Source organism: Leptosomus discolor, chromosome 5 (assembly GCF_034619465.1).
Source record: "Leptosomus discolor isolate bLepDis1 chromosome 5, bLepDis1.hap2, whole genome shotgun sequence".
Classification (NCBI taxonomy): Eukaryota; Metazoa; Chordata; class Aves; order Leptosomiformes; family Leptosomidae; genus Leptosomus; species Leptosomus discolor.
The window spans coordinates 17,852,237-17,878,747 of NC_141395.1; the positions used below are offsets into that span (position 1 = coordinate 17,852,237).

General features: G+C 61.8%; 3 protein-coding genes across 3 annotated transcripts; 2 read left to right on the plus strand and 1 right to left on the minus strand.

Moving 5' to 3' along the window:
- Positions 1–2,709: 2,709 nt before the first annotated feature.
- Positions 2,710–9,613, plus strand: PLCD4 (phospholipase C delta 4). The gene is made up of 15 exons (XM_086465879.1): positions 2,710–2,734; positions 3,084–3,242; positions 3,723–3,951; positions 4,193–4,322; positions 4,917–5,148; positions 5,553–5,754; positions 6,107–6,251; positions 6,734–6,886; positions 7,258–7,398; positions 7,755–7,911; positions 8,277–8,393; positions 8,663–8,841; positions 9,007–9,142; positions 9,226–9,375; positions 9,507–9,613. Exons 1-15 carry the CDS (start codon positions 2,710–2,712, stop codon positions 9,611–9,613), a joined length of 2,262 nt encoding a protein of 753 aa, XP_086322005.1.
- A 780-nt stretch (positions 9,614–10,393) lies between these two features.
- Positions 10,394–19,949, minus strand: ZNF142 (zinc finger protein 142). Its single transcript, XM_086465874.1, has 8 exons — positions 19,667–19,949; positions 18,445–19,083; positions 17,925–18,185; positions 16,630–17,442; positions 16,185–16,362; positions 12,267–15,501; positions 11,273–11,378; positions 10,394–10,893 (listed from the first exon to the last, which is right to left on the minus strand). The coding sequence occupies exons 1-8, from the start codon at positions 19,947–19,949 to the stop codon at positions 10,394–10,396; spliced, it is 6,015 nt and encodes a 2,004-aa protein (XP_086322000.1).
- Positions 19,950–21,621: 1,672 nt separating this feature from the next.
- BCS1L (BCS1 ubiquinol-cytochrome c reductase complex chaperone) lies at positions 21,622–25,080 on the plus strand. The gene is made up of 7 exons (XM_009959991.2): positions 21,622–21,941; positions 22,217–22,356; positions 22,472–22,666; positions 23,031–23,094; positions 23,431–23,600; positions 24,057–24,174; positions 24,823–25,080. Exons 1-7 carry the CDS (start codon positions 21,622–21,624, stop codon positions 25,073–25,075), a joined length of 1,260 nt encoding a protein of 419 aa, XP_009958293.2. The 3' UTR covers positions 25,076–25,080.
- Positions 25,081–26,511: the final 1,431 nt, after the last annotated feature.

Genomic DNA, 26,511 nt, shown 5'->3' on the forward strand with positions numbered 1-26,511 from the left:
CCGCAGGCGGTTGGAGCACGGGCAGAGCGGAGCGGAACGGCACCGGAGAGCGGGTACGGGGCTGGGCGTCGGGCGGGGGGAACCGGGCGTCCTGCGGGGGGGAGGGCTGGGAGCCCCGGGCTCGGGGTGGGCTGGCGTGGGGTGGGGTGAGGGGGAGAAGTGCCGGCCGTTTTGTTTCTTCTGCTTTCAGATGTCACTTGCCCCCTGAGTCCCGCACCCCCCGGGTTGTGCCGCCCCAGCCCGCAGCCCCTTCTCTGACCCCGTCGGCTGCCGGCTGGTCCCCCTGCGCGGGGTCAGGCTCCGTCCCCGGGCGCCGCGGCGTGTCCTGGGGCGGGCGGGAAGGCTGCGTGGGGCAGCGGGGCTGAGCAGAGCCCCGGGGCACGGGCGGTCTGTGCGCACACCGGGGCAGCAGGAGGGAGGGGGGGGTGCCGGGGAGCGTGGGGGCATCTCTCCCTACTTTTGCACGGGCACCCTCCTGGTGGCTTTTAATTCTGCCGAGGGACTCTACGCTGGAGCGGCTGGGGAGCGCTCACACCCGCTGGCCCTCCAGCTCCTGGGGACTGTCACCTCCAGGACAGAAGCTGTGGTGGCTCAGCGTGTGCTGGGGGGGACCTGGGGCTGTCCCTTGCAGGAGGCAGCAGCCCTGAGGGAAGCTCTTGGGTTGGGCTTCTCCTGCCTCTGGTCCCACTCGCCTCAACAGCGTAACTCAGACCAGGGGAGCGGGGCTGTGTCGGGCTCGGGGTGTTGCTCACACACCAGGGAGAGCCAAACAGCCGTGTCCTTGCATCTGCACTACTGGGATCTTCCCTGCGCTGGAAGTGACTGTCACTTCTTCACTGCGTGTGTGGGGAAGGCACGGCTCCATGGCTGGGGCAGGGCTGGGCACGCTTGGGCCGTGCCAGGAGCCTGTAAGGGCTGGCCCTGGAGGAAATCAGTTTAGCTTCAAAATCTGGGCATGGTTACAGGCCTGGGGGCTGCAAGCAGCTCACTTGCACGCTGCCGCTTTGCACACGTGTGTGGCAGGGTGCAGAGAGGACAGACCCCTTGGTGGCACCGAGCCCATCTCTGTCCCAGACCAGCATCTCTCTCTGCTCCTCCAGACTTGGTGCCTCTCCCCCCACTCTGCCTTCCCCAAAACATCCCCATCTCCATCCCCTCACCTGCTGCAGCACAGGGGCCACGGGGCAGGTGGGCACCTGGCCATGTGACCCTGCAAAGCGGCTGGGTGCTGCCAGGAGGCAGGAGGGTGCAGGCAGATGGGTGACCAGGGTTGTCCCCATCCCGGTTCCCTGCAGGCCATGTGCAGGAGGCTGAGAGCGTGCTGAAAGGGGCACACAGCACTCTGGGGGCTGTGCAAGCCTGTGGGCGTTAGGGCACCCACCCTGCAGGGTGTGAGAGGAGCGTGGTGCTGCCCCTCCCATTTGTGGGTGCGGGCACCCTGGGCCAATGGGTCGGTGACCCCTGGCACGTTGGATGTGGGGGGGTGCAGGCACCGCAGCGAGTCCTTGTGGTCTGAGCCCTGCAAGAAGGGCTGGTGCTGGGAACGCGCAGCCCCAGCACTGGGCACTTCTGGGAGGCAGCTGGGAGGGCACCCCAGCCACTCCGTGTCTCCAGCAACATCAGGTCCCCAAGAGCGTGAACAGGCAGTCCCCACTTGCCCTGGAGACAGCCCAATAGCCACTGCCAGCCCCACGCCTGGTGTGTCCCCCAGGAGTGGGGCCACAGCCCCAGCCAGCTCTGTGCTGGGGATCTGCCCTGCCGTCCCCACAGCGAGCAGGGGACGGTCGCCGTCTGGCCCCGGAGCCTGCGAGGGTCTGGCAGCCGGGCTTGGCAGCTGCCTGCACGCTGACGGCACCAACTATTCCCAGCCCCACACCACTGGTGCCCGTGCTGAGTCAGGGGCCTGGGGGACAGCTGCCACCCCTGCACCCCAGCACAGAGCTCTTCACCCCCAGAGACCCCTGGATCCCCTCCTGCACCCAAATCTCAGCCCACCGGCTGCAGCATCCGCTCCTCGAGGGCTCAGCTCCAGCGCCCGGGTGCCAGGCACATCCAGCGATTTGTCGGTCTAATTAAAGCCTTAACAGCCTAATCAAAGCCTCATTGTCAGTCCAGTTGTATTTATAGTCCCACTTGTCGCAGCGTGCTCCCAGTACGGCTGCCCTGGGGTGCTGACGTTCCCGGCTGAGAAGGGGCTGGGGGAGCTGAAAGTCCTGCTCTGCGCCCCCTTCCTTGCTCTCACAGCAAGGAAGGCTCTCCCTTACTTCCAAATTTGCTGGCTGGGGGCCATTTCCCAGGCGGTGGAGGCTTGTTCTTGGCTCTCCCTGGCACCCCTAGGGCAGTTTTTCCCAGCTCGAGGCTGCTTCTCCCCTGGGAGCACCAGGGCTCTGGTACCTAGTGGGCTCCGTGCTTGCAAGTTTTTCTGTTTTCCTCTGACACTTTTTGAGCTCTGGCTTCCCGGTAACACAAATTAATGTTTCATGAGCACGGTGGGGTGAACTCAACACTTAAGGAAAGCGATGACCCAGCAGGAGAGAGGCGCAGGTGCGCTCGCACACGGGCAGGGGCACACGCACCTCGCACACACATGGGCACAGCTGGAGTCCACCCGGCAGGACTTGGGCGCAGTGTGGGGGGTCCAGCCCCGCTCTCCCCAGCTGCCCTCTCTCTTTCCTCCCCAGCAGCCACCAGGACGGAGAAGGCAGAGCCATGGCATCACTGCTGTGCAATGCCCGTGAGTGCCTCAGCGGAGGGGAGGTGCAGGGCAGGGTGCTGGGCCATCTGGTTTTACACCAGGGCAAATCTGGCCCGTGGGTTGAGCTCACCTTGCCGCACTCAGCAGCTTTCCTACCCCACTGTGGCTGTTGGGATTTGGGCTTGGCAGTGCCGAGGGTGGATGGGGAGGGTCGATGGGGAATTACCTTCTGCCCCTCTTGTGGTGAAGGGAGTTTGTTTGGGGTCCATCCCTCCTTCATCCCAAATTGAGGGACCACATAGGGTCCCGGAGGCAAGAAGGAACAAGGTACTGGGGTACAGTGCCTGGGTACCCCTGCCCTCAGTGACGCAGCCCATGCTGTCCCCAGGCATCCAGCTCACAGACACGCTGGAGCAGATGCAGCAAGGGACACTGATGCGCAAAGTCAAGTCCAAAAGCTGGAAGAAGCAGCGTTATTTCAAGCTGCAGGATGACTGCATGACCATCTGGTACCAGTCCAAGAGGACAGGCAAAACTGAGTCTGCCTGTGAGTACCGGCTGCTGTGTGTTGGCCATGGGGCCATCGGTAGGGTTCAGAGTGAACAGGGATGTGAATGTATGGAGATTCTTGGAGTCATGCTTGCAAAGGGTACTGGGGCATTCAAAAGAGACTGTGTGTTTGAAGGGGGGGCTCTTACCCACACCTCTCCATGAAGCACCCTGCTCTGAGCACGACACATGGGTCACAAGGGCTGGGAACAAACTGCAGCTGATACAAGTGGAATTTCTGGCATGCCAGGGGAGGAGTAGGCAGACAAACAGAGGCGCAGATGGATGAGTAGCTTAATGGATGGATGGATGGATGGATGGCTCAATGGTTAGATGGGTGGATGAGTATCTCAGTGAGTGGATGGATGGATTGATGAGTGGAAGAAGGGATGGCTGGAAGGACAGATGTCTCTGGGCAGTGCCCCCTGCCCTGCAGTCCTTGTCGCCCACAGACAGGCCTCCCCTCCCTCTGCCCCAGTCTCCATCAGTGATGTGGAGACGGTGCGGGAAGGGCACCAGTCAGAGGTGCTGCAGAGCCTGGCCGAGGAGTTCCCCCCTGAGCGCTGCTTCACCATCGTCTTCTATGGCCGCCGGGGCAACCTGGACCTCATTGCTGGCTCGGCAGAGGAGGCGCAATGCTGGGTCCAGGGCCTGCGCCAGCTCATCGAAGTGGCCACCAGCATGGACCAAAGGGAGAAGATAGACCAATATCCTTCCTGTGGGCGCCACGCTGCCCTCCACAGCCAGTCCTTCCCCCATCTCTGGCCATCCCCCAGGCCCTGCATTGCCAGCCTTGCCTGAGTGTGTGCTTAGCTCCTCTGGGTCTCACCGACTGCATGAGGGCAGAGAGAGCCCACAGAAAAAGGAAAAGGGGCCCTCTGATGCTCCCCAGGCCCATCTCTCTTAGCCAAGGTCCTTTCCCTTAACATCTGCCCCGGTTTCTTGCACGTGGATTCGCGACTGGTTCCAGAAAGCTGACAAGAATAAAGATGGGCGCATGAACTTCAAGGAGGTGCAGCGTCTCCTCAAGATGATGAATGTGGACATGAATGAGGACCATGCCCTGCGGCTCTTTCAGGTAAGCACTGCACCTGAGGGCCTGGAGGGGCTGGGGAGGGGCTGGAGGGGCTGGAACAAGCCTGTGCAACACCTCCCTGCAGCAGGATGTGGTCACTTTCTTCTGTCCGTCCATCCATCCATCCGTCCATCCATCCATCCATCCATCTATCCATTTATTTGTTTGCCCAATTATCTGTTTACCCAGACAAACATCCGTTTGTTCATTTATCTGTCAACCTAACCAGCCAAGGCTCCTCCCTCCCATTCATTTGTCCATCCAGCTCCTTATCTGTCTGCCCAGCTAACCAGCCATCTGTTTATCCATCAACCCAACCATCCAGACAGCTGCCCATCCCTCCCTCCCTCTGTCCATCTCTGCATCCATGGATCCATCCATCTATCAGTCCACCAAACCAGCCCTCCATCTGCCCATCTATCTACCCATCCAACCACATCCAACCAACCATTCATGCATTGATTGATGCCTACCACTCTCACTGGCATGGAGTCTCTGTACCCTCCTTTGGGGGTGGGTGAATCCCCCTGCAGGCTCATGGGGTGGCCAGGACACCCCATTTTGCCCCAGCTGGATGCTGAGTGAGCTCCCTTGCAGGCTGCTGACAAGTCGGAGTCAGGGACGCTGGAAGGGGAGGAGTTTGTGCTCTTCTACAAGGCCCTCACACAGCGTGAGGAGGTGCTGAGCCTCTTCCAGGACTTCTCTGAGGATGGCAAGAAGCTGACACTACTGGAGCTGGTGGATTTCCTGCGGCAGGAGCAGCTGGAGGACGAGGGCACAGAGGAACTGGCCATGGAGCTCATCGACAAGTATGAACCTTCAGAGACAGGTGAGAGCCAGCCCAGACATCAGCTGTGCTCTGCATGGGGGGAAGGAGGGGACTGAGACCCACAGCTCCATGGCAGGGGCATCCTCAGCCCCATCCTCCTGCAGGTGGGCACAGGGGGAAGGCTCACCATGGTGTGACTTGGGTGCAGTTCCCTTTTTTTGGTCCATTCCTGGACATTTTGATGCAGAATGTTGACCAGCCATGGGGTACAAGGTCTGGCTTTAGGGTCTGCTGCCCCGCTTCCCACAGCTGCTGCCCCAAGGCGTCTCTGCCTGTTCCCCAGCCTCTGGCAGCAGCCGTGCCCACCAGACTGGGGATGGCAGGAGCCACCAGCAGCCCCGTTTGTCCTGATCCTGTCCCCTCTTAGTCCCCGGCTGTTGCTGAGCCTCCCCCTCCGCCTGCAGCCCGGGCTCGCCATGTGCTGAGTGCTGACGGGTTCCTCATGTACCTCTGCTCCCCGGAGGGCTCCATCTTCAACCCCCGGCACCGGGTGCTGTGGCAGGACATGAGCCAGCCGCTCTGCCACTACTTCATCTCCTCCTCCCACAACACCTACCTGATAGAGGACCAGATCCGAGGCCAGAGCAGCATCGAGGGCTACATCAGGTAAAGGGGCTGCTCCCTCCTGGCTGCTCCCCAGCACCCTCCTGCCCCAGTGCCGTGTCCCAGGCGGGTCCATGGGGCAAACCCACCAAGAGGAGAAGTTTCTTTGCCCTCTCCTGGTCTAGCACCCCTGTGGCCGTGCCATGTGGTGCCCAGCAAAGGGGTCCATTTGAGGGTTCTGAGCCCAGCTCTTCCTGCCCTGCGTGCAGCAGCATCTCCACCCTTGGCGGTTGTCCCCTGGTCCCTGCAGGAGTGACACCCACAGCCAGAGGGGAGGGCAGGGGACTGGTGCCCTGGGCAGGGGACTGGTGCCCTGGCCAGGTGCGGGGTCCCAGGGGTGACCACCTACCCGTAGGGCTCTGAAACGGGGCTGCCGGTGCCTGGAGGTGGATTGCTGGGACGGGCCGAACGGGGAGCCCATAGTGTACCACGGCCACACCTTCACCTCCAAGATCCCCTTCCGGGAGGTGGTGAGCACCCTGGGGAAGTACGCCTTCAAGGTAGGGCACCCTTCCCTGGGTGCTGGCTGTTGTGGGTGGCCCTTGGCTCATGTTGGTGGTGGGGAACGTGCCTGCAATTTGGGGCAGCGATGGGTCTCTGGGGGGGGAGCGGTGCTGGGGCTCACGTGCCTGGTGCTGCAGCAGGACTGACCCCACTGCAGGCAAGGAGGGTGTCTGTGTCCCTTCCTGGGGGACAGCACTGGGGGGTCTGACCCACAGCCCTGCACCATGCCATGCCAGGGGTCAGGGGCTCATGCAGAGACAGTCTGCTGCGGGTGCAGGGGTGAGATGGGGCCTGGGGAATGTGGGGGTGAGGTGGGATATGGGGGATGCTGGGGGATTGGAGGGGTATGAAGGTCTCAGGGGGATACAAAGACACAAAAGGGGCTCCATCCTGGCACTGATCACGCCTGGGCAAAGCCCTTGTGAGAGCTCCTCAACCCCACTGAGGCTGATCTCCAGCTATGCATGTTGCTCCCCAGACCTCGGACTACCCAGTGATCCTGTCCCTGGAAAACCACTGCAGCATGGAGCAGCAGGAGGTCCTGGCCCAGCAGCTCAAGTCCATCCTGGGGGAACAGCTCCTCACCACCACCACTGACGGGCGTGTCCCCACCCAGCTCCCATCCCCGGAGGTAGGGACAGAGCGTGGCCGTGCTGGGCATTGCTGTCCTGCCTGGGAGGGGGGTGAGGAGCTGGCTCTGCTGTCCAGAGGAAAGGCTGCCCCTGTCCCAGCATTGTCCTGCTTTGCTGGAGCACTCAGGGACCCTGGGGACACTGTGTCCTCACATTCATAGGAGTCCCAAAGCTTTCCCCAAGGTTGTCTCCCCATGCCCTGCAGAGCCAGAGGGATAGCAGGGTAGAACCCTCCTACCCCATCCCCTCCTCGGTGCTGCAGGGAGCTGGTGGTGCTGGCGCCCAGCAGTGCGGGGTCCCAGGGGACAGCAGGTCCCGTGGAGGAGATGAGCACGCCAGGGTGCCTACCTCTCCATCCACAACCTCGCAGGAGCTGAAGCACAAGATTCTGCTGAAAGGGAAGAAGATCGGGCGGCTGGAGGACATGCTGGACGGGACAGGGGACGAGGCGCCCGATGTGTCTGATGACGACAACGGGGCAGAGGCAGAGGAGGAGAGGAGGAGGGTGAAGGTGCGTGGCCCAGGCTGGAAGGGCTGAACCCCCAGGCACAGCTGTGGGCTGTGGTGATATCCCAGTGCAGAGGGAAGAGGTAGAGACTGCAGGGACATCACCAGGGAAGGGGAACAGCCCTTTCTGCCCCTGACCATGCCAGCCTTCTCTTTGCACGGCGTCCCTGTGGTGGCACCATGGTGGGGGTCCCTTGCCTGCTCCGTTCCTGGCAGGAAGGCTGCCTGTGGTGGGGATGCCGCCACCCCCAGCACCGCCCTGGCTGTTCTTGGCTGCCCCAAGCTCTACAGCCCCTGTCCTGGTGAGTGCTGGGAGACAGTGCACTCAAGTTAGGGACCCAACACAGCTCTGCCTTGCAGAAGGACAAGGAGAGCCTGGCACAGGCGTTGTCTGACTGCGTTGTCTACTGCAAGAGCGTGTCCTTCCGGGGCTTCCAGGAGGCCCGCAGCCATTCCCGGCCCTCTGAGATCTCCTCCCTTGCTGAGGCCAAGGCCAGGAAGCTCATCCGGGATGCGGGTGAGGCAGGGGGGTGGCTGTGGCATATAGAGAGCGGGCCAGGGTGTGGGGGGGCAGGTAGCTTCCTCGGGCATAGGGCTAGAGCCTCCAGACATCGGGGTTCTCTCCGTGTCTGGGGGAAAGAGGGTCCAGTGGGGCTGCACCCTGGGTTTTGGCTCTGGTGTGTGAGGTGGGGTTATTGGCTTAGAAAGTGAGGCATGTTCCTGGGAGGGAAGAGGGATGAGAATTGGTGGGTGGATGGATGTTTGGATGGGCAGATGAGTGGGTGAGTTGGTGGGTGGATGGATGGGTGAACAGCACGTGGTGTGGGTTGTTGTGCGGGCCAGGGAATGACCCCACGAGTGGGCCTTACCCTCCATCCCTAGGGAATGAGTTTGTCCGCCACAACGCCTGGCAGCTGACACGCATCTACCCCAGCGGGATGCGGACCGACTCCTCCAATTACAGCCCCCAGGAGATGTGGAACGTGGGGTGCCAGATTGGTACGGCTGGGGGGCATCAGGGCTGTGGGTGGAGGACATGCCCTGGGTCCTGTGCCAAATGGCACCATCAACACCCATGTTGGTGCCAGCTACAACCCCAGCTGGAGCCAGGTCTGGCTCCTCAGGGCAGAGCAAGAGCCTGCAGCCTGGGCGTACCCAGGCATTGGTGCCTTGTGCCCCTCTGCAGCCCCACATCTCTCTGGCCATGGGGACAGGCTGGTTCTCAGCTCCAAGCTGCCCTGAACCCTTTCCCTGCCACCTTCCTCCAGTGGCCCTGAACTTCCAGACGGCTGGCACGGAGATGGACCTGTGTGACGGGCTCTTCAGCCAGAACGGCCGCTGTGGCTATGTGCTCAAACCACCCTTCATGAGGGATGAGGAGACTCTCTTCAACCCTAGTGACCCTGGCAGCCGCGAGGGCCCTGGCCCCATCACCCTGACAATCCAGGTACGGGGCCGAGGAGAGAGCCCAGGGAGCCGTGGCAGCGTCCTGGGGCTCCATCAGTCCCAGACGGGTGGCGACACCACTGGGCAACGTGCTAGAGCTGAGCAGCCTCCCAGCAGATTGGTTTGGCTGCTCCCTGGCTCACAGGCTTCCTGCCCCTTCCCGCAGGTGATCAGTGGGCAGCAGCTGCCCAAAGTGGCCAACAGCAAGGACGGAGATGTCATTGACCCGCTGGTGCGTGTGGAGATCCACGGGGTCCCCGCGGACCAGGCGCGCCAGGAAACCAAGTACATCGAGAACAATGGTGAGCCCCAGGGTGGTACCAGGGACGCTGCTTCACCCAGGCAGCCAGGCCCTGCCCTCCCAGCACCCGCTCTCGCTTCCCAGGGTTTAACCCCCACTGGGACGAGACGCTACAGTTCCAGCTCCACGTGCCTGAGCTGGCCCTCGTCCGCTTTGTGGTGGAGGATTATGACAAGACCTCCAGGAACGACTTCGTGGGCCAGTTCACCCTAGCTTTTGTCAACATCAAACCTGGTGAGTGGCTGCTGCCTGGGGTGGTGGTGGGGGAGCAGGGCAGCCTCACAAGGGTGTCTGGGGCTCAGCTGGGTGCTAGAGTGCAGGGTGGGGGGTAGTGGTCAGCCAGAGCCTCGCTGTCCCCCCTGCAGGCTACCGCCACATCCATCTCCTCTCCAAGGACGGCACCAGCATCCCACCCTCTTCGCTCTTTGTCCACATCCGCATCACGGAGCCGCCTGGTCCTGAGCAGGACTGAGCTCCTGGGGCAAGCAGGACCCGGATACAAGCCATAGAGTTGGCCCCAAGCGGCTGGGGCCACAGAGCCAACTGCATCGTCCTCTTGTCAAGCTGTTTGTGTCATCCCTGTGTCGTCGTCGCTGCTGTGTCCCCCTTTGCAGTAGCCTCCGAGGGCTGGGAAAAGGCACTGACCTCCCCTTCTCAGGTTCAGGATGCTGCCTCCCACGCAAGAGCGTGGGCTCTGTGCTGGTGCAGCCCCCTGCACCCCACCACATGCATCCTGCCCTGGCCCATGGGCACAGCTTGGCTGCGGGGAGGAGGAGAGATGGTGCACGGTGACCTGTCAATGCCACAGGGGCTGGTCCCCCCTGGCCAGGGGAGCAAGGCTGGAACCAAGCAAAGCCCAGGCCTGGGCAGAGCTGAGAGAGGAGTCAGTCCTCACTGCCCCCTGACCCTGCAGAGGCCCATCACAGCCCCTGGCTCCTAACCCTTGCCTCGTCCTTTTTCTGTAAGCAACCTAATAAATTGTTCGGTGACAGGCAGGCTCGGGTCTGGGTGCAGTGGTGCTGTGGAGAGACGGGGAGCCGGGCGTGTGCTTACACTCTTTCCCCGTGGGCATCTGGCCCACTGTCCACACAGGGCTCCAAACAGCCCCAAGAAAGGGTATGAAAAGTAGCTGAGAGATTCCTTTTATACAGCTGCGTATCTTACAACCCATATACATATATGCCTATACATACACGTACATCTCCACAACCAGCCTGTGCCACTGGGGCCTTAAAGCAGTCAGGATTCAGTCTCACTGTGAAGCGCTGTCCTTCTCCACAGGGCACTCTCCTTCCTGCTCCATCCCGGGGGGCCCCTCAGCCTGGCTCTCCCTCTGCACGGCGTGGAGGTGGACGGTGGGCGTGCTGGGGTCCTTGCCCACCCCTTGGCTGGGGTCGCTGGCCCCACGCTCGGGGTGATGCCGCTGGATGTGTTTGATGACCTGGAACTTCTGCTTGGCCTTGTAGGGGCAGTAGCGGCAGAAGAAAGGGTGCTCGTTGGTGTGGGTCAGGTAATGGTGGCGCAGACCAGCCGCCCAGCGGAAAGCCCGCCCGCAGGCGTTGCAGACGTAGGGCTTCTCCTCACTGTGCTTCTTCAGGTGGGTCTTGAGGAGGAAGCGGGTCTTGAAGGCCTTGCCACACTGCTCGCAGATGAAGGAGCGGGCCTCCCGGTGCCGCGTCTCCTTGTGCACCCGCAGGGCGTCAGCCCGGTTGGTGCGGTACTCGCACTCGTCACAGCGGTATGGCTTCAGGCCTGTGGCAACAGGGAAGGGGATGGCACTGGGACAGGGGGATGGTGCCCTCCATCCCGTGGGTCTCACCCTCCCTGTAACAGAGCATCAGTCCCCAGCAACTTCTCCCTACAGTCCATCATGTCAGCAGGCACCCCAAGACACCCCATTTCCAAGGCACCACACAGTGCCTGGGCTCCACACCATCCCACCTTCCCTCCCACCCCAGGGCACTGTCCCCAGCCCACCAGCACATGAGAACGAGCAGCCCTGCAATTGCTGGGGGTCCTCTCCCGTCTCCAGCTGGACCACTGGTAGTAAAGGAAGCATGGAGCTGGTGTCCCCACAGCCCCAACACCCTCCCTGGCGCCACACGGCCCGTCCCCCGTGGGCAGCACTCACCCGTGTGCTTTGTCATGTGGTACTTGAGCTGGTTCACCCACTTGCACTTGTAGCCGCAGTCAGGGCAGAGGTATTTCCGCTCCTCCTTGTGGATCCGCATGTGGTACTGGGCACAGGACAAGAGGGCAGAGTCAGGATGAGGCCATGTCCTCTGCCCTGGGAATGTGCAGGGCTCCGGAGTGCCAGCAAGGGGCTCAAAGACAGCTCTAACGTCTCAAACTGTGTGGGGCAAGGAGGGCTGTCAGCTTGCCTGGCAGACTATGGGCAGGGGGCATCCACAGCGGGGTCAGGACAAGACCCCCCTGCATTGTTGAGCTTGCTCTGTCCCAGCCTGTGGATGGCACAGGCTTTTCTCCTCAGTTTGGTATCTAGGGAAAAGTCCGAGTTAAAACCCAGCCCAACCAACAGAGCTAGCCCTGAGCTGAGCATGTTGTGCAGCTTTGCCCACACGGCCCCAGAGAGCTCCAGCTCAGCCCGGCCATTAAAAAAGTCAATATTTCTTTTAGCAAAACCAGAACATTTTCCCCTCCATTACCTCATGCCTGGCCCTCCTGTTCCAGGAAAGGCCCTTTACCATGCACGAGGATGCTAGTCACCTACAGAAATGAGGGCAGGGTCTGGTCTAACTGGTGCCACAGAGCATGCTGCAAGCCAGCTGGCAGCCAAAATTGGCTTCGAGGGGTGCAAGTCTGCACCCAGAGGACACCAGAGATATCAGCAGGAAGAGGAGTGAACTCTGACAGCTGCCCACCTTCTTGCTTTGCTACAAATCCCCCTTCCCCTTAATGTGCAACAGCAGGGAGCAGGGAAGAAACATATGTACCCACATGAGTTTTATCCACTTGCCTCCTATTCCTGTACAAGCCGCAGAAGATGACAGAGGACAAAACCTCCCCTTGGGAGTTTCTTCTTCCCCAAATCCCCATCTCTGGATCTGCCCCAACCCACGTAGATGCAGTAGGATATATCCCCCGTTCCCAAGCAGGGCTCTCACCTTCAGACGCGAGGGGTCGGCGCAGGCGTATTTACAGAGGTGGCACTTGTAGGGCTTCTCGCCGGTGTGGATGCGGATGTGCCAGGTGATCTTCTGCCTGTTCTTGGTGGTGTACTCGCAGTCCAAGCACTTGTACACGCGGGTGCCCCCGTGGCCCTTCATGTGCTGGTCGAAGACAAGCTGGTGGCGGCAGGCAAAGTCACAGAAGGGGCACTGCAGGGGTTTGTCCTGAGGGGCGGCCGGCTCGTGGCTCTCCACGTAATGCCACACCAGCTGCTGCCGCTCCTTGGCTGCAAAGCTGCACAGCTCACAGCGGTGGCTGAAATGCTGCGTCTTGTGCTCCTCCAGAGCCTCCCGGGTGGCGAAGGTCTCCTTGCAGGTGCTGCACTCCAGGTGCGGGTGCTGCTTCTGCACGTGGCACTTGAGCGTGGCCTCGCTGTGGCACACGAAGCCGCAGCGCGGGCAGCCGTAGGACACCTTCTCCTCATGCCGCCGCAGGACGTGCTGCTTGAGGGCCGTCTCGGAGCTGAAGCGAGCCTCGCAGCGGGAGCAGACGAAGTTGAGCTCGCCGCGGTGGCAGCTGTTGACGTGGCGGGTGATGTCGTTCTGCAGGTAGCTGCTGTAGTCGCAGAGCGGGCAGAAGTGGGTGGGCGTCTTCTCGTGCACCCGCAGGCGGTGGATGCGCAGCTTGGAGTTGGTGCCGAAGGTCTGGCTGCAGATGCCGCAGGCGATGCGCCCCACGCCAGTGTGCAGGGACTGGTGGGCCTCCAGGCGGTAGCGCCGGGTGGTGCTGAACTCGCAGTAGCGGCACTTGTGCGGCTTCACCCCCTCGTGCTTGATGCGGACGTGCTGCCGCAGGCAGCGGGCCTGCTTGCAGGTGAACTCGCACTGGCGGCACTGCAGCTGCGGCCGCTTGCTGTAGTGTTTGCGGTGCAGCTTGCGGTGCAGCCGCAAGGCTTTGGCCGCCTTGGAGGTGAAGGGGCAGGAGGCACAGCGGAACTCGCCCAGCGCCACGCAGCCCCTCTTCTTGTGCGTCTTCATGGCCCGTTCCTGGTGGCAGGTGAAGGGGCAGGTGGGGCAGGAGAAACGCCTCCTCTTGGGCAGGGTGGTTTTTGGGGGGGCCACATCCAGCGGGAGCTCATTGGGCTGGCTGGTGTCAACGCCGGCCGGGTCCTCCTCAGGGACCTTGGTGCTTTGGGGTCCATCCTCCTCAGGACGCACGATGTGCTTCTCAGCACAGTGGCTCTTGAGGGCCCGCCGGGAGCGGAAGGCCTCAGGACACAGGGAGCACCAGAACTGCTCCAGGCTCCGGCACCCATCCTCCACGTGGGAGGTGATGGTGGAGACACGGGAGCACACAAAGGAGCAGGTGTTGCAGCGCAGCTTCCCTCCCTCCAGCCGGTATTTCTCCAAGGGTTTCCCAGGCTGGGGGACACAAGCAGCTCCACCAGGCTCAGCCCCATCAGCTTGCTGGGGAGGCTCTTCTGCCACCTCTGTGCTGTCACTCGGCAGGGATTCCTCAGGGGCAGGACAGCCCGATGCCCGGTCCCCAGCCAAAGGACTGCCTGCTGCCTGCGTCTTATCAGGCAGCAGTTTAGCTTCCCAAGGGCTCTCGGCATGCCTGGACTCCTCCGAGCCTCCCTTCTCGCTCTCTGCTGTTTCTGTACCATTATCACCAAGCTGGTCAACAGGTTGGCACAACCCAAGTGGCTCCTGACCAGCCGGTTTGAGGATCTTGTTCCTCTTCAGGAGAACCGGGCACTTCTTGAGGAGGTGGGTGTTGAGCCCCCTTTGCTGCTTAAAGCTGGCGCCGCACTCGCGGCACACGAGCGGTGCCCGGCGGCTCTGGCAGCTGGCTTTGGAGTGCAGGGACATGGACTTCTCCTTCCGCGTGATGTATGAGCACTTCTCGCACTTAAAGACCTGGCTCTCCGACTGCACCACCAGCATCTGCACCCTGCCCTCCAGCACCAGCGTCTCTGCCTGCTCCTTGTCCTGCTTCCGCAGAGCCTTCAGCACCGACTCTGAGCCACCTCTGGCATCATCGCCGGAGGTGGCCACATCCTCTGGGACAGGCAGGTGGCTCTGCTCAGCTGTCTTTAGCATGCTGAGCCAGGCATCCGGCAGCTCTGCTTGGCCGGTCTCTCTCATCTCGGTGTCTGCCACCAGCCTGTGGTGGTCCAAGCAGGACCCCTCGAGGTGGCCCGTGGCCTGCCTCAGGGCACCTTTTCCCTGGCTGTCTCCTGCCGCTACACTGCCCTCCAGCTTCACCGCCTCATCCTCCCGTACGTCTGCCTCCTCTTCCTCAAAGTCTGGGATGTCTTCGAGCGTATTGTCATTGTCCTCCAAGCCAAGGTCATCCTGGGAGCCCAGCATCTCATAGGCTGCGGGAGGCTCCTTACAGGACAGCATTTCCACACTCTCTGGCTGTGCCGCGCAGGCTTCTCCAGTCAAATGCTCCAGGAGGGGGTCAGATGAGACGTTCAGCGCCTCCAAGTGCAAGGTGCAGCTCTCTGCCACATGCTCAGAAGCAGCAAGCTCAGTTGAGCCCGTGGCAGCGTCTTCTCGCACACAGTCATCTCCCTGGGCATCGCCAGCAACAGGACGGCTCTGCTCCCCCTCGCCCACACCTCTCTCCGCCTCGCTGCCGCTCTCCGGTGGAGCGGCATCCTGCCTAAGGAGGGGCACCACGAGCGCTTGCTGGTAGCCCTCTTCCCTCTGGGACTCCAGCTGGGACGGCTTTGCCTTTGCCCACTGCTCCTTGCCGGCAAGGGGCGAGTGGGCATCCACACGCAGGGCTGCGCCGAGCTCGCAGCCAAAGAGCGCCTCGGATGAGCTGATCTCCAGCTCCTTGCTGGCGTAGTTTTCCAGCCAGTCCTTGTCACCGGGGACGTAGCCATGAATCTTGCGCTTGTGGAAGAAGAGGCTGGTGTTGCTGAAGGTGCAGTAGGAGCAGAGGGCGCAGCGAAACTCCTTCTGCTTGGTGTGCTTGCAGTTCTCATGGTTGAGCAGCGCCTGCTTGTACTTGGTCTGGTAGGTGCAGTACTGGCACTGGAAGATGGGCACCTGGTAGTTCTGTGAGTGCTTTGCCTGCATGTGCTTCTGCAGCTCGTACTTGCGCTTGCAGGCGAAGCCGCACACCTCGCAGATCAGACTTTTGCCCTGGTGCCGCAGCTTGTGGCTGCTCAGCTGGTCAGCACGGTGGCACCGGTACGAGCACTGGTTGCATTGGTACCTGTGGGGAAAGCGGAATTGGTCAGGCAGCATGACGAACCGGGGCAGACCGAGCCCTGCCAGGCACGCTGAGCTCTGCTTCCCTGTCCCCGACACACGGGGAAGGGTGCTGTTCTCTTTGCCAGATCTGGCCTTTGCCGTCCTGGCAGCTCTTACCACACGCAATTCCTCCCTGCGGCAGCCCTTGGCACTGCCGGTGCTTTATACCCCCAGCCTGGGGATGGCAGATAACTTCCCTGAGCATTCCATACAGTGACCACATCACCCCCACCCCCATGTGTCACACCAGCCGCACCTCCAGCATCTCTGAAGGAAGACTAGACCCAAAGGTGATAATATGGAGGTGAAAAACATGTTTTGGCAGAGTCCTGCATGTGCCCAAGCTGGCCTTGGCCCACCAACATTGGCAGAACCTGTGAACCCAAACTCAGAGCTGCACTGACGTGGTAATACACCCTCTTGGTGGCACAGAGACACCAAAAATAACTTTGCCTCCACAGCGCTGTGCTGGCAACAACCTGCAAGCTCAAAGACCACATTTCTTAGGTGCCAGACAGAGCAGGCTGTAGCCATCCCCCTGGCATGAGAGAGCATGGCACACATTGCAGCCCAGAGCAGCAGACCCCTGAGGCAGGATTTGGAAAGCCCTGACTATGCTGCCAGGCCAAGGAGCCAGGGTCATACCGGAGATCTCCAGTGTGCTTGCGCATGTGGACGTTCAGGTAGTGCTTCCATTTGGTGATGTACCCGCACTCAGTGCACATGAAGTTCTTGTCATTGGAGTGGGTCAGCATGTGCTTGGACAGGTAGCTCACATCCCGGCACGTGAAGTCGCAGAGCTCACACTTGTGGGGTTTCTCTCCTACACGCAACACAAGAACGCCCTCAGCGTGATGGCCAGGTAAAAGCAACGTGGTTTGCCTCCCCCTGCAGGGAAACCAGCTCAGCAGGAGCTGGGGGGAACAGCAGGGACCGGCGCATGCCACGACTTCAGCCAAGTGATGCTAGGGTGGCAGAGCCGGCAATGGGACCCGGAAGCCCTGACCGAGCCCTCCCTGCCCACCCGGAGCCGGGACAGAAGCCCCCCCATCCCAGCTCAGCTCTCGGGACCCCCGCAGCAGACACCCACCAGTGTGCAGCAGCATGTGCCGGATGAGCACCCTCTTGTGCGCGGTGGCAAAGGCGCACTCGGTGCACTTGTGGATCTTCTCGTTGGCGTGCATCTTGCCTACGTGGTCGTGAAATTCCACGGGGTTGAAAGTGGCGTAGGGGCAGAAGCTGCACTGGAGCTGCTCGCTGCCCGGGTGCCCCTGCTTCTTGTGCTTGCGGAAAACGTGCTTGTTGGAGCAGATGAAGTCACACTGCTGGCAGTGGAAGGCATAGTGGGTCTTTCGGTGAGCCTCCATGGCCTCAGCCGTGCCGAAGAGCAGGGAGCAGGCATAGTACTTGCACTCCACCGCCTTGATGCCATGAGCATCCTTGAGGTGACGGACAAACTCCTTGCGGTCCTCTGCGGAGTAGTCGCAGCCCCCCTGGAAGCAGCTCAGCCTCTTGGGCTCGGCTTTGTGAGTCTTCAAGTGCTCTTTGAGGGCCTGGCTGAGCCGAAACTTCTCATTGCAGACGGGGCAGGAGTAAACATCAGAGTAAAAGTTGGAGATGTCCTCGTGCATGCTGGCCATGTGGCGGTTGAGGGCATTCTTCTCCACCGAGCTGTAGTGGCAGAGCGGGCAGCGATGGGCCTTCTCGCCCGTCTCCCGCATCATGTGGATTTTCAGCTTGCTTTTGCTGGTGAAGTACTTGTGGCAGTTGGGGCACTGCAGGCTGGGGTCGGGGAAGTGCAGGTGGAGGTGCTCCACCAGGTGCGTCCGCTTCTTGAAGCATCGCTTGCACTCGGGGCACATGTGGGTTTTGTAGAGGTACTCGGAGCCCTCTGCGACATCCCCTGTGAGAGCAGAGGAGGCGGAGCCATCAGCAGGGAAGAGATGGAGAGCACAGGCAGATGTTCTCTCCCTGATCCAGCTGTGCAGGGGTGAGGGCTTATACACATATATGGTCCCACAGCAGCCACCTACTTGGATGGACTGTCCCCACCCCAAGCATGGTTCAGGTGAGCTCTTTACAGCTCAAAACTAGCAAAGCGCAGCCTAAATCAGGCCTGCCCACGGGCCCCTGGTCCACAAAGCCAGACAGACTTTTGCCTGAGGCTGGCAGTGGTTATGGACGGGCAAAAGAAGGGACGTGTTTGCTTGGGTAGAAGGCAGGGGGGACAGTGCACTAGTATGTGAAGAAGACGTGGGGCTGCTGGATGGCACAGGATCACCAGGCCCCACCAGCCTGGCCCACGTTTTCCCGCCAGGCTCGAGGCTGTGCTGCTTGTTCACAACACAAAGCCCCAGCAGCTGCTGGTAGGGCCCTGCATCCTACCTTTGAAGTGCTGTGCCCGCGGCACTCTGGCTTTCTCAGGAGCCACCTTCCCGTCCTCTTTGGCCTCGACTTCGCAGGGGCTCTCGCCATCCTCCTCCGGCGACTCGTCCCCACCACTGTCCGAGTCCTCTTCTCCAGCTGACGCTTTCTGCCCCTCTGAGGAGCCCTCCCCAGTGCCTGTGGGCTTTGTCGGCCTGGCTTCTGCTGCGGTGTCTTCCCAGCCAGGGTGGCAATTCCCAGCCTCCTCCTGCCCTTCTGCTGCTTCAGTGGGGAAAGACAGATATCATCATGCTCTAGGCAAGAGGGAGCCACCACCCCCCTCACCCACACTGTGCAAAAAAACCTCCTGGCTGAGATGGGGGGCACAAACCGTGCCGCAGGCAGGAAGGAACGCAGGGCTCCCTGGCCCTCCTGCAGCACAGCCTCACCCTCCACTCTTCCCAGTTGTAACTGGGACGAAGGGGGACAGTCAGCCTCTGCAGCACCCCCAGGCCCCGACACCCCCCGCCCCAAGCCGTACCCAATGGCAGGATGCAGCGCTGCTCGAGCTGGTGGCGGGCCGAGCCAGGGGGGCTGCCTGTCGAGGGCGTCTCGGTGGGGGGCTCCACCACATGGCCCTTCCTGTGCTGCCAGAAGAGCTTGGCGTTGGCTGTGACGAAGTCGCAGTGGCGGCAGTGGAAGGGGAAGTGGGTGCGGCGGTGCTGCTCCATGGCCGGGCGGCTGGGGAAGAGCAGCGGGCAGGCGCGGGAGGCGCAGGACACGGGGCAGGCACCGTGCAGGCGGCGCAGGTGGCTGCGCAGCTGCTTGCGGTCCTCCGTGGCAAAGCAGCAGCCCTTCTCGGGGCAGGGCAGGGCTCCCAGCGGGGCTCGGTGGGTCTTGAAGTGCTCCTTGAGCTCGCCAGGCTGCGTGAATGCCTCCTGGCAGATGGGGCACAACAGGCGCTCGGGAGCGGAGCCCTCCTGGACGCTGGCTGCAGGCAGCTCTGAGCCTCCCAGCTCGCTCTGGCTCTCACTGGCAGAAGCCAACAGTGCCCCAGTGAGCTCCAAGTGCCCCGGGGCAGGCAGCAGTAGGCACTGGTGCTGGGACAGCAGGGAGGCCTCCGGAAAGCTCTGGCCACACCTTTCGCAGAAATACAGCTCCACCACTTTGACCAGCACCTCTGCAGAAAGCGAGGGGTGTGGGTTAGAAAGGGCTTTCATGAGGCCCAGAGCTGAGGACTGGTGGTTCAGTTCCATTTCTGAACAAGGAGGATAAACTGCTGTTGCCACAAATTACAGTTTGGAGAATGACAGCCCTCCCCTTGCCTGAGGTATCCCAGGACACCTCCCGTAAGAAAGAGGACACCACCACTGAGGTGACCATGATGACCAGGTCTGTCCCTTAGCACCTTTGAGGCACACAGAGACGTGAGGCCAGCTCGGCCCAATTCCCAGCAGGATGTGCCCATCCTGGACTTGGGTGAGAAGTGCGCTCAGGGCAGCAGAGATCTCCACCTGGTCCCTACTGACAGCCTGGAGTGACCCCCTCACCTGGCACACAACTCCCACAGCTACCCCTCCCCATACACACACCCAGGTTGTGACAGGTCTGCACTGAATGGTGGCACGAGACTCATGATGCACACGGGGTCAGAGACACAAGGGCACCGTGGCGTCCCCAGGGTGCTGGCAGGAAGGGACAGGGGCCCTGCCAGACCTCTTGCCCTCCATTGAGCACCACACTGCCCTCCCTGCCCCCCATACCTGTGGCACTGGCCGCATTGCTGAGTGTCACGTTGCCAGCCACTGCCTCGATTAATATTTCCACGTTGCTTCCTTCAGCGTGAGCCCCTTCCCCGGGCATCGACGCCTCTGCCAGCAACAAGTCCGGGCCGGCAGTCAGCGCGGTTGTCCCAGCCAGGCGGGTGCTGGCCACACCAGGGCTTCCCACTGCTCCTGCCTCTCCTGGCGTGGGCAGGAGCAGCTCCGAGCAGAGGGCCTCCATCTCCCTGCTGGCACCCTCAGACACAGCCACTTCTGCGCTCATTGCCACCGGGCACTGGCTTGGTGCCGGGCAGGAGGGACTCTCACTCTGAAACAGAAGAAAGTGCTTTAAGCGAGGGAGAACGCAGAGGCCCAGAGGTCCTACAGGATTTTGGGAGGTAGCCTGCGGTGCCAGTCCCCAAGCAGGGGTATGAACCGGGGTATCTCAACGCTGGCTCCCTTCTGCCGTGCCCCAAGCAGGCTGCTGGTGAAACCCACTGCCACGGGGGAGACGGGGGTGCAAGGACCCCTGTGCCCTCCCCGAAGCCGTCCGGGGGCCTCTCCCTGAGCCCAACCCCCAGACCTTGCTCCCCGGGCCCAGACCCAGGCCCAGACCCAGGCCTAGCCCCCAGACCCGGGCTCAGGTGGCCTCAAGCCCGAGCCCAGCCCCCAGACCTAGGCCCAGCCTCCAGCGAGGAGGTGCCCACCGCCAGTCCCCGCACGGCCGGGGCCGTCCCAGCCCACTCGCACCGCAACCCCGGCCTGTCACCGCCGCCCCGGGGCCGGCCGGGGCCTCAAGCTGGGCCTCGGTGCATCCAGCCCTGACACATCTCGGTGATGCGCGCCGGGCGGGAGGGAGCGTCACCCTTTGTGCAGCTCGCGCGGCCGCTCTGCGCTACCCCACCGCCCGCCCCGGCCCCACTCTATGGTGCGAGCCGGCAGCCAGCCGGAAGCGGCGCCGGGCGGAAGTGAGGGTCGGGGCCATAGAGAGCGGAGCGGCGTGGGGCAGAGCGGCGCCGTGCGGAGGTGAGGGGCAGCGGGGCCGGGGCCGGGGCCGGCGGGGGGCGAGCTGCTGCCGGAGGGAGGGGGCTCCGCCGTGGGGGTGAGGGGAGCAGAGGCCCCGCCGTGGGGGAGGCCGGTGTGGGGCCGGGTCTCCTGTAGGGGAAGGTGGGCTCCTGCCGCGGGGCTGAGGCCGCGCTGCGGGGGGCGGGAGGGCCGGGCTGCGGGGCAGAGACCCTGCCGTGGGCCCGGGGTCTTCCTCTGGGGCAGGGGAGGCCCTGCCCGGGGAGGGAGCTTTGCTGCGGGGCCAGACCCTGCTCTAGGGGAGGTGGGACCTTGCTTGTGTCGGTGGGTCTGTCGGGGAGGCTCCCCTTCATCCCCTGTACGTGACAGACGCCTGCTGAGGGCACTGGGGAAACGTCAAGCCCCCTAAGCTTGTGGCCGGTGTCCTTTATCCAGACGTGGAGATGCTGCTTCCGCCACAGTCGCGTGCCCGTTGCCAGCAGCAAAGAACTGGCTCTCGGCTCAGCCTGGGGATGTGCTTCAGCTTTTCCAAACGATAAACCTTAAATAATTGCAGTGCGCAGTGATTCTAGCTATTTAAAGCGTAAAACCGTGTAAAACGCTGGGCTTGTGTCATGACTGGAGAAGTGGCAGATGCTTGGTTGCTCCAGCTCCTGGCCCCCTCCTGCCTGGCTCACCCAGAGGCCACAGAGAGGGACGAGGCTCCTGCAGCCAATAGCTGCCTGAACCCCCAGTAAAAAGATAAGCAGGGGCGTGGGGGATCTGGATGTTCCAGGTTGCCTTTTGCCTTGAGAACTGGCCACAATAAAGGCTAGGGAACCGCGGGCAATCCATTGTGCCTCCCACTGCCATTCAGTCCTTCTCTTTCTCTGCAGGTTTGTTTCCAGAGCGCAGAGACGATGCTGTGGAAAGGAGCTGCTTAACCTCCCACAATGCCCTTTTCTGACTTTGTCTTGGCACTGAAGGACAACCCGTACTTTGGGGCTGGGTTTGGCCTTGTTGGGGTGGGAACAGCCCTGGCGTTAGCCCGGAAAGGGGCCCAGTTTGGGCTGGTGGCTTTCAGGCGCCATTATATGATCACCTTGGAGGTGCCCAGCAAAGATAAGAGCTACCACTGGCTGCTGAACTGGATCTCCCACCACGCCAAGCACACGCAGCACCTCAGCGTTGAGACGTCGTACCTGCAGCATGAAAGCGGGCGTGTCAGCACCAAGTTTGACTTCGTCCCCAGCCCTGGGAACCATTTCATCTGGTAAGGGAGGGCAGGGGAAAGCAGTCTGGGGATTGACCTTCAGTTGGGCAAGGAAACTCCAAGCTGGGGGGCCCGTGGAGGCAGCAGGGAGGATCCTGCCTCCTCCTTGGGCCTGCATTAGGAGAGGAGATTGAGGGCGGTGAGAGGAGCCTGTACTCACCCGTGTGAGGTAATTTCTTTACCCGAGATACGTGTTCCTCTTCATGCACCACCCGGGCTGGGCGCAGCTGAGTGCTGCTGGACCACCGGCCCCCAACCCCGTCTTCCTGCCCCAGGTACCGCAGGAAGTGGATTCGTGTCGAGCGCAACCGGGAGAAGCAGATGATCGACCTGCACACAGGGACCCCCTGGGAGTCCGTCACCTTCACTGCGCTGGGCACCAACCGGGAGATCTTCTTCAATATCCTCCGGGAAGGTCTGTAGGGGAGCTGCGGGGCGTCCTGCTGGGAACAGCCTGCTCCCTGGAGGTGCCCAGGCCTTCACGGGAGATCCTTTTCCCTGCCAGCTCTCCCCTCTGCCTCTCTCTGCAGCCCGGGAGCTGGCGCTGCAGCAGCAGGAGGGGCGGACGATCATGTACACGGCCATGGGAGCAGAGTGGCGGCAGTTTGGCTTCCCCCGCCGCCGCCGGCCTCTCAGCTCCGTGGTGCTGGAGGAAGGTGTATCGGAGAGGCTGGTCCAGGACGTGAAGGAGTTCATCAGCAACCCCCAGTGGTACAGCGAGAGAGGCAAGGCTCCGCTGCGGCGTCCCCTGTGTGTGCCCAGCGCGGCTCCTTACCCCACTGCAGCCGTGGCTGTGGGGCACCACCTCGGGCACAGCCTGCAAACGAGCGAGCCCAGGTGCTGAGGCCAGGCCTGGGTCTGCAGAGGGACAAACTCCCTTTGGTTCAATCCAGTCCTGGAAACCACACTAAGCCATGGAGTTCGTTGCCCCTGCGACGCTGCTTTGGGGTGGGGCAGGATGCCCGTGGTTCTCTCTGGTTTTCCCTGCTGCTTGCCTTCCCCTGGTGTGCCCTCTATGCTTCCCCACGGCCCTGGGGGAGAGAGCTCAGAGCCACCCAGCTGGTTCCTAAAAGGACACTGTCTTCCTAGGGATCCCTTACCGAAGAGGCTACCTGCTGTATGGTCCTCCTGGCTGTGGGAAGAGCAGCTTCATGTGAGTATTGCCAGCTGGTTACCAGCACTTTTCCCGCCAGCTGCCTGCTCTGGGGCACAGCAGGCTCTGGTGAGAGGGTGTGGGTGAGTTTGGATTTGAAATGCAGGAGTGGGCTGTGCCTCTTGCGCGGTGCCGGTTGTGTTTGCGCCCTCGCTTTGCACAGCGCTGCGTGGCGCCAGGGGGCTGAGCAGGGGCTCCCACCCACCCCCATATCTGATCCCCACTGGGGCAGGATGCTTCTGCCCTCTCCCCTGCTGCTGGGCAGGGAGATCTGGTTCTTCCTCTGCTCCAGGCGTTCTCGCTGTGACTCACCCCTGGGGTTTGTGTCCTTCCCAGCACAGCCCTGGCCGGGGAGCTGCAGTACAGTATCTGCCTGCTGAGCCTCAGCGACCGCAGCCTCTCCGATGACCGGCTCAATCACCTCCTGAGCGTGGCACCGCAGCAGAGCATCATCCTGCTGGAGGACGTGGATGCTGCCTTCGTCAGCCGGGACCTCGCTGCCGAGAGTGAGCGGTGCCCCTGGTCCCGGGCCTGCAGCAGGAGGGAGGTTTGCCATCTGGGGAGGGGTGTGGACTCTGGGCTGCGCTGCCACACCAGCACAGACCACGAGTGGGCAGCTCTCTGGGGCCTCAGGGCCCAAGCTGGACCTCGCCCCGTTTTGGCTAGGCTATATAAAGGGAAATTTGGGTTCTTTATCCTCGGGCAAAGACACTTCTGCTGCCCAGCTATTTTCAGCGTGAGGGAAGAGGTGGCTTTCCTCCTCGGTCTCATTTTGGGTTCCCAGGGGTGCAGATGGGCAGGGGAGGTGAACGTGGTGCCAGGCAGGGAGAGGCGGAGGGTCAGCTTTGGGCCAAGGGGAGAGCAGGGAGCTTGGCTTAAGCCTCAGGCGACAGGGAGGTGGCCCGCAAGGCTGTGCGGGATGAGTGGCCAGTGGGTATGATCTCGGACACCTCTGTCCCCAGACCCGGCTGTGTACCAAGGCATGGGACGCCTGACCTTCAGCGGCCTCCTCAACGCGCTGGATGGTGTGGCCTCCACAGAGGCCAGGATTGTCTTCATGACCACCAACTACGTGGACAGGTCAGAGCTGCCCTCTGGGAAAACCTTGCTCCCTTTTGATGGGCTTTATGGAGGGCTATTTGCATCCTCCAGCGTGAAGACTGGGGGCTCACGTTTCCCGAATCCTCCCTTGGGATGCAAATCTTTTGATTGCTAATCAGGATCCCTTTCGCTGGAGCCTCAGGTGCTTCCTTGCTGTTCAGACCATGGTTGTGCTCTTCAGGAGCGGTACCAGCTTCCTGCCTGTGGGGATCTGCACATTTTGGGGTTGCGGCCGTGCTGCGAGTGGAACGCTGGCCCCACGTGCAGCCCGGTGGGTTGGCAGGATGCAGCCCGGGCTCCCGGCACCTGGCCAGACGCTGCCCTGTGGCAGGCTTGCCTCACTCCAGACCGAGGTTCAGAGGTTGCTCTTGGGACAGAGATGGGCATGGCTGTTCCCAGAACACGCTTGTCCTCTGGAGCCAGCCCTTCCCCAGCTCTCTCACTTCTTTTGGGTTATTTCCCCCCTCAACCCCCCAGGGACAAACCTCTTCCCCACTTTTACCATCTCACAGTGCAGAGCACCTTGCAGACATGACACTGGCTGTGCTAGAGGGGGGCTTCCTGCAGGACCCACCCTGCAAAGACACTTTGTTTGGGTTTTCAAGGCACCCCTGTGTCTCTCGACAGGCTGGACCCAGCCCTGGTGCGTCCCGGCCGCGTGGACCTCAAGCAGTACGTGGGCCACTGCTCCCACTGGCAGCTGGCCCGCATGTTCCAGCGCTTCTACCCCGAGCAGCCCCCGGCGGCAGGCGAGTGGTTTGCGGAGCAGGCACTGGCCGTCTCCAAACAGATCAGCGCTGCCCAGGTGCAGGGCCACTTCATGCTCTACAAGACAGATCCCAAAGGAGCCATTGCAAACATACAGTCCATCCTGCTGTGAGCAGGGGCCAGCTTTCCCCTGTCACGCCGAGAGGATTGGGACAAGGACGTGGCTGTTCCGGGGATGCCATGGAGCTGCGCAGCCACGCAGGCCAGGTCTCTGTTCACATCTACCTCTCCAAGGCCTTGGCTTTTTATTAAAACACGTGGAGAGTCAGAGCTGCCAGCCTTCAGCGGGGAGAGGGAATCGGCTCTTGCTGCTCCCCAGACTTGGGTGCTGCTGCCCCGGCCCCAGTGCTGGGATTGCCGTAAGCTGCTGAGGCTCCTGGATGTGAATCCCCTTCCTCACGGGGCAGCCTGGGGGTGCCCCAGAAGGGCACTTCCCTGGGGCAGGACACTGGGGTGCTGCAGTGCTAAAGAGCTGCTGGTCTTTGAAGGGACAACAAAAAGACTGAAGTCTTCACTGGTTTGTGAATACCCTCTGTGAAGTGCACAACACGACTCTTGGCTCTCAAGTCCCTTCGCCTGTTAGTCGCCCCACTATCCAGCTGCTGGTCCAGAGCCCTCCTGACCAGGGCCTGGCATAGACAGTACTGCAAATCCAGAGTGTTTCAGAAAAAAAAAAGCCACTCCCAAGAGGCAGCTCTTTGTCCCTCGGGCTGCAGGCTGGTGCCACAGCTCCTGCTCTGCCAGGCTGCGATGCCAAGTCACTGATCTGCTTGGACATCATTCCTGGGTGGGCATGACTGTCCCTCCTGCCAGAGGACGAGATGTGGGGCCCTGGAGCTACCACAGGCCTGCATGTGGGGGCAGATAAGAGGTTTTGGCTGTTTATGACTATCTTCTCAAGAGCTTGATGTTAACTCCCATGTGAATTTCTGCAGCCAGGCAGGGCAGAGATGCAGAAATCCCTTTTGGAGGTGCTTCCTCCTCTCCTTCTAGCAGGCAAGGCCCTGTTTGGCTGAAGGAGGGATTTGGCCCACTGCTGGCAGTCCCTGTTGCCAGGCTTGCTTTGTGCCAGGAACAAAAGTCCTGGATGGGCTGGTAGAGCCACAGGTACCTGAAATGTGATCGAGGAGTGGGCAGGCTTTGTACCTCCTTCCCAACGCCACAGAGCCAGGGGTCAGGGTGTGCACACTGCCCCACAGAACGAGCCAGCCAGAGCCTATTCCCTCCCCAGTCCCTGTTTCAGAGTCCCGAAATCAGCTTTCCCACAGCCAGCCCCGTGTTCATGTCTTCACTTTGGGGGCTGCGTCACCTTGGTGGGGCTGGAGGAGCTGGTCCCAGGCCAAACCCAAACCGTTTTAGGTTGCTGCTCAGCCCTCCTCTTGTCTTTGCCCTGTGGGGCCAAGGGCGAAGCTGAGAGTGTGCAGGGATACAAAGGGGCCCAGCCGATGCCACCTGGCTGAATTTCAGCACAAATGGGTGCTGCTTTGAAGCAACCCCAGGTTAGTAGCACAAACGTGCAACCCCTCCCACAGAGGCCAAGTGCTCAGA

Excerpts from the sequence above, each read along its gene's own strand:
- PLCD4 (XM_086465879.1), top strand. The coding sequence starts at position 2,710 with ATGGCATCACTGCTGTGCAATGCCC. Across the intron at positions 2,735-3,083 it reads ATCACTGCTGTGCAATGCCC|GCATCCAGCTCACAGACACG; the intron begins GTGAGTGCCTCA and ends TGCTGTCCCCAG. Across the intron at positions 4,323-4,916 it reads ATGCCCTGCGGCTCTTTCAG|GCTGCTGACAAGTCGGAGTC; the intron begins GTAAGCACTGCA and ends GCTCCCTTGCAG.
- ZNF142 (XM_086465874.1), bottom strand. The coding sequence starts at position 19,949 with ATGAGCGCAGAAGTGGCTGTGTCTGAGGGTGCCAGCAGGGAGATGGAG. Across the intron at positions 19,084-19,666 it reads CAATGCGGCCAGTGCCACAG|AGGTGCTGGTCAAAGTGGTG; the intron begins GTATGGGGGGCA and ends CGCTTTCTGCAG. Across the intron at positions 15,502-16,184 it reads AAGCACACTGGAGATCTCCG|GTACCAATGCAACCAGTGCT; the intron begins GTATGACCCTGG and ends CTTTCCCCACAG.
- BCS1L (XM_009959991.2), top strand. The coding sequence starts at position 21,622 with ATGCCCTTTTCTGACTTTGTCTTGGCACTGAAGGACAACCCGTACTTT. Across the intron at positions 21,942-22,216 it reads CCTGGGAACCATTTCATCTG|GTACCGCAGGAAGTGGATTC; the intron begins GTAAGGGAGGGC and ends TTCCTGCCCCAG. Across the intron at positions 23,095-23,430 it reads TGTGGGAAGAGCAGCTTCAT|CACAGCCCTGGCCGGGGAGC; the intron begins GTGAGTATTGCC and ends TGTCCTTCCCAG.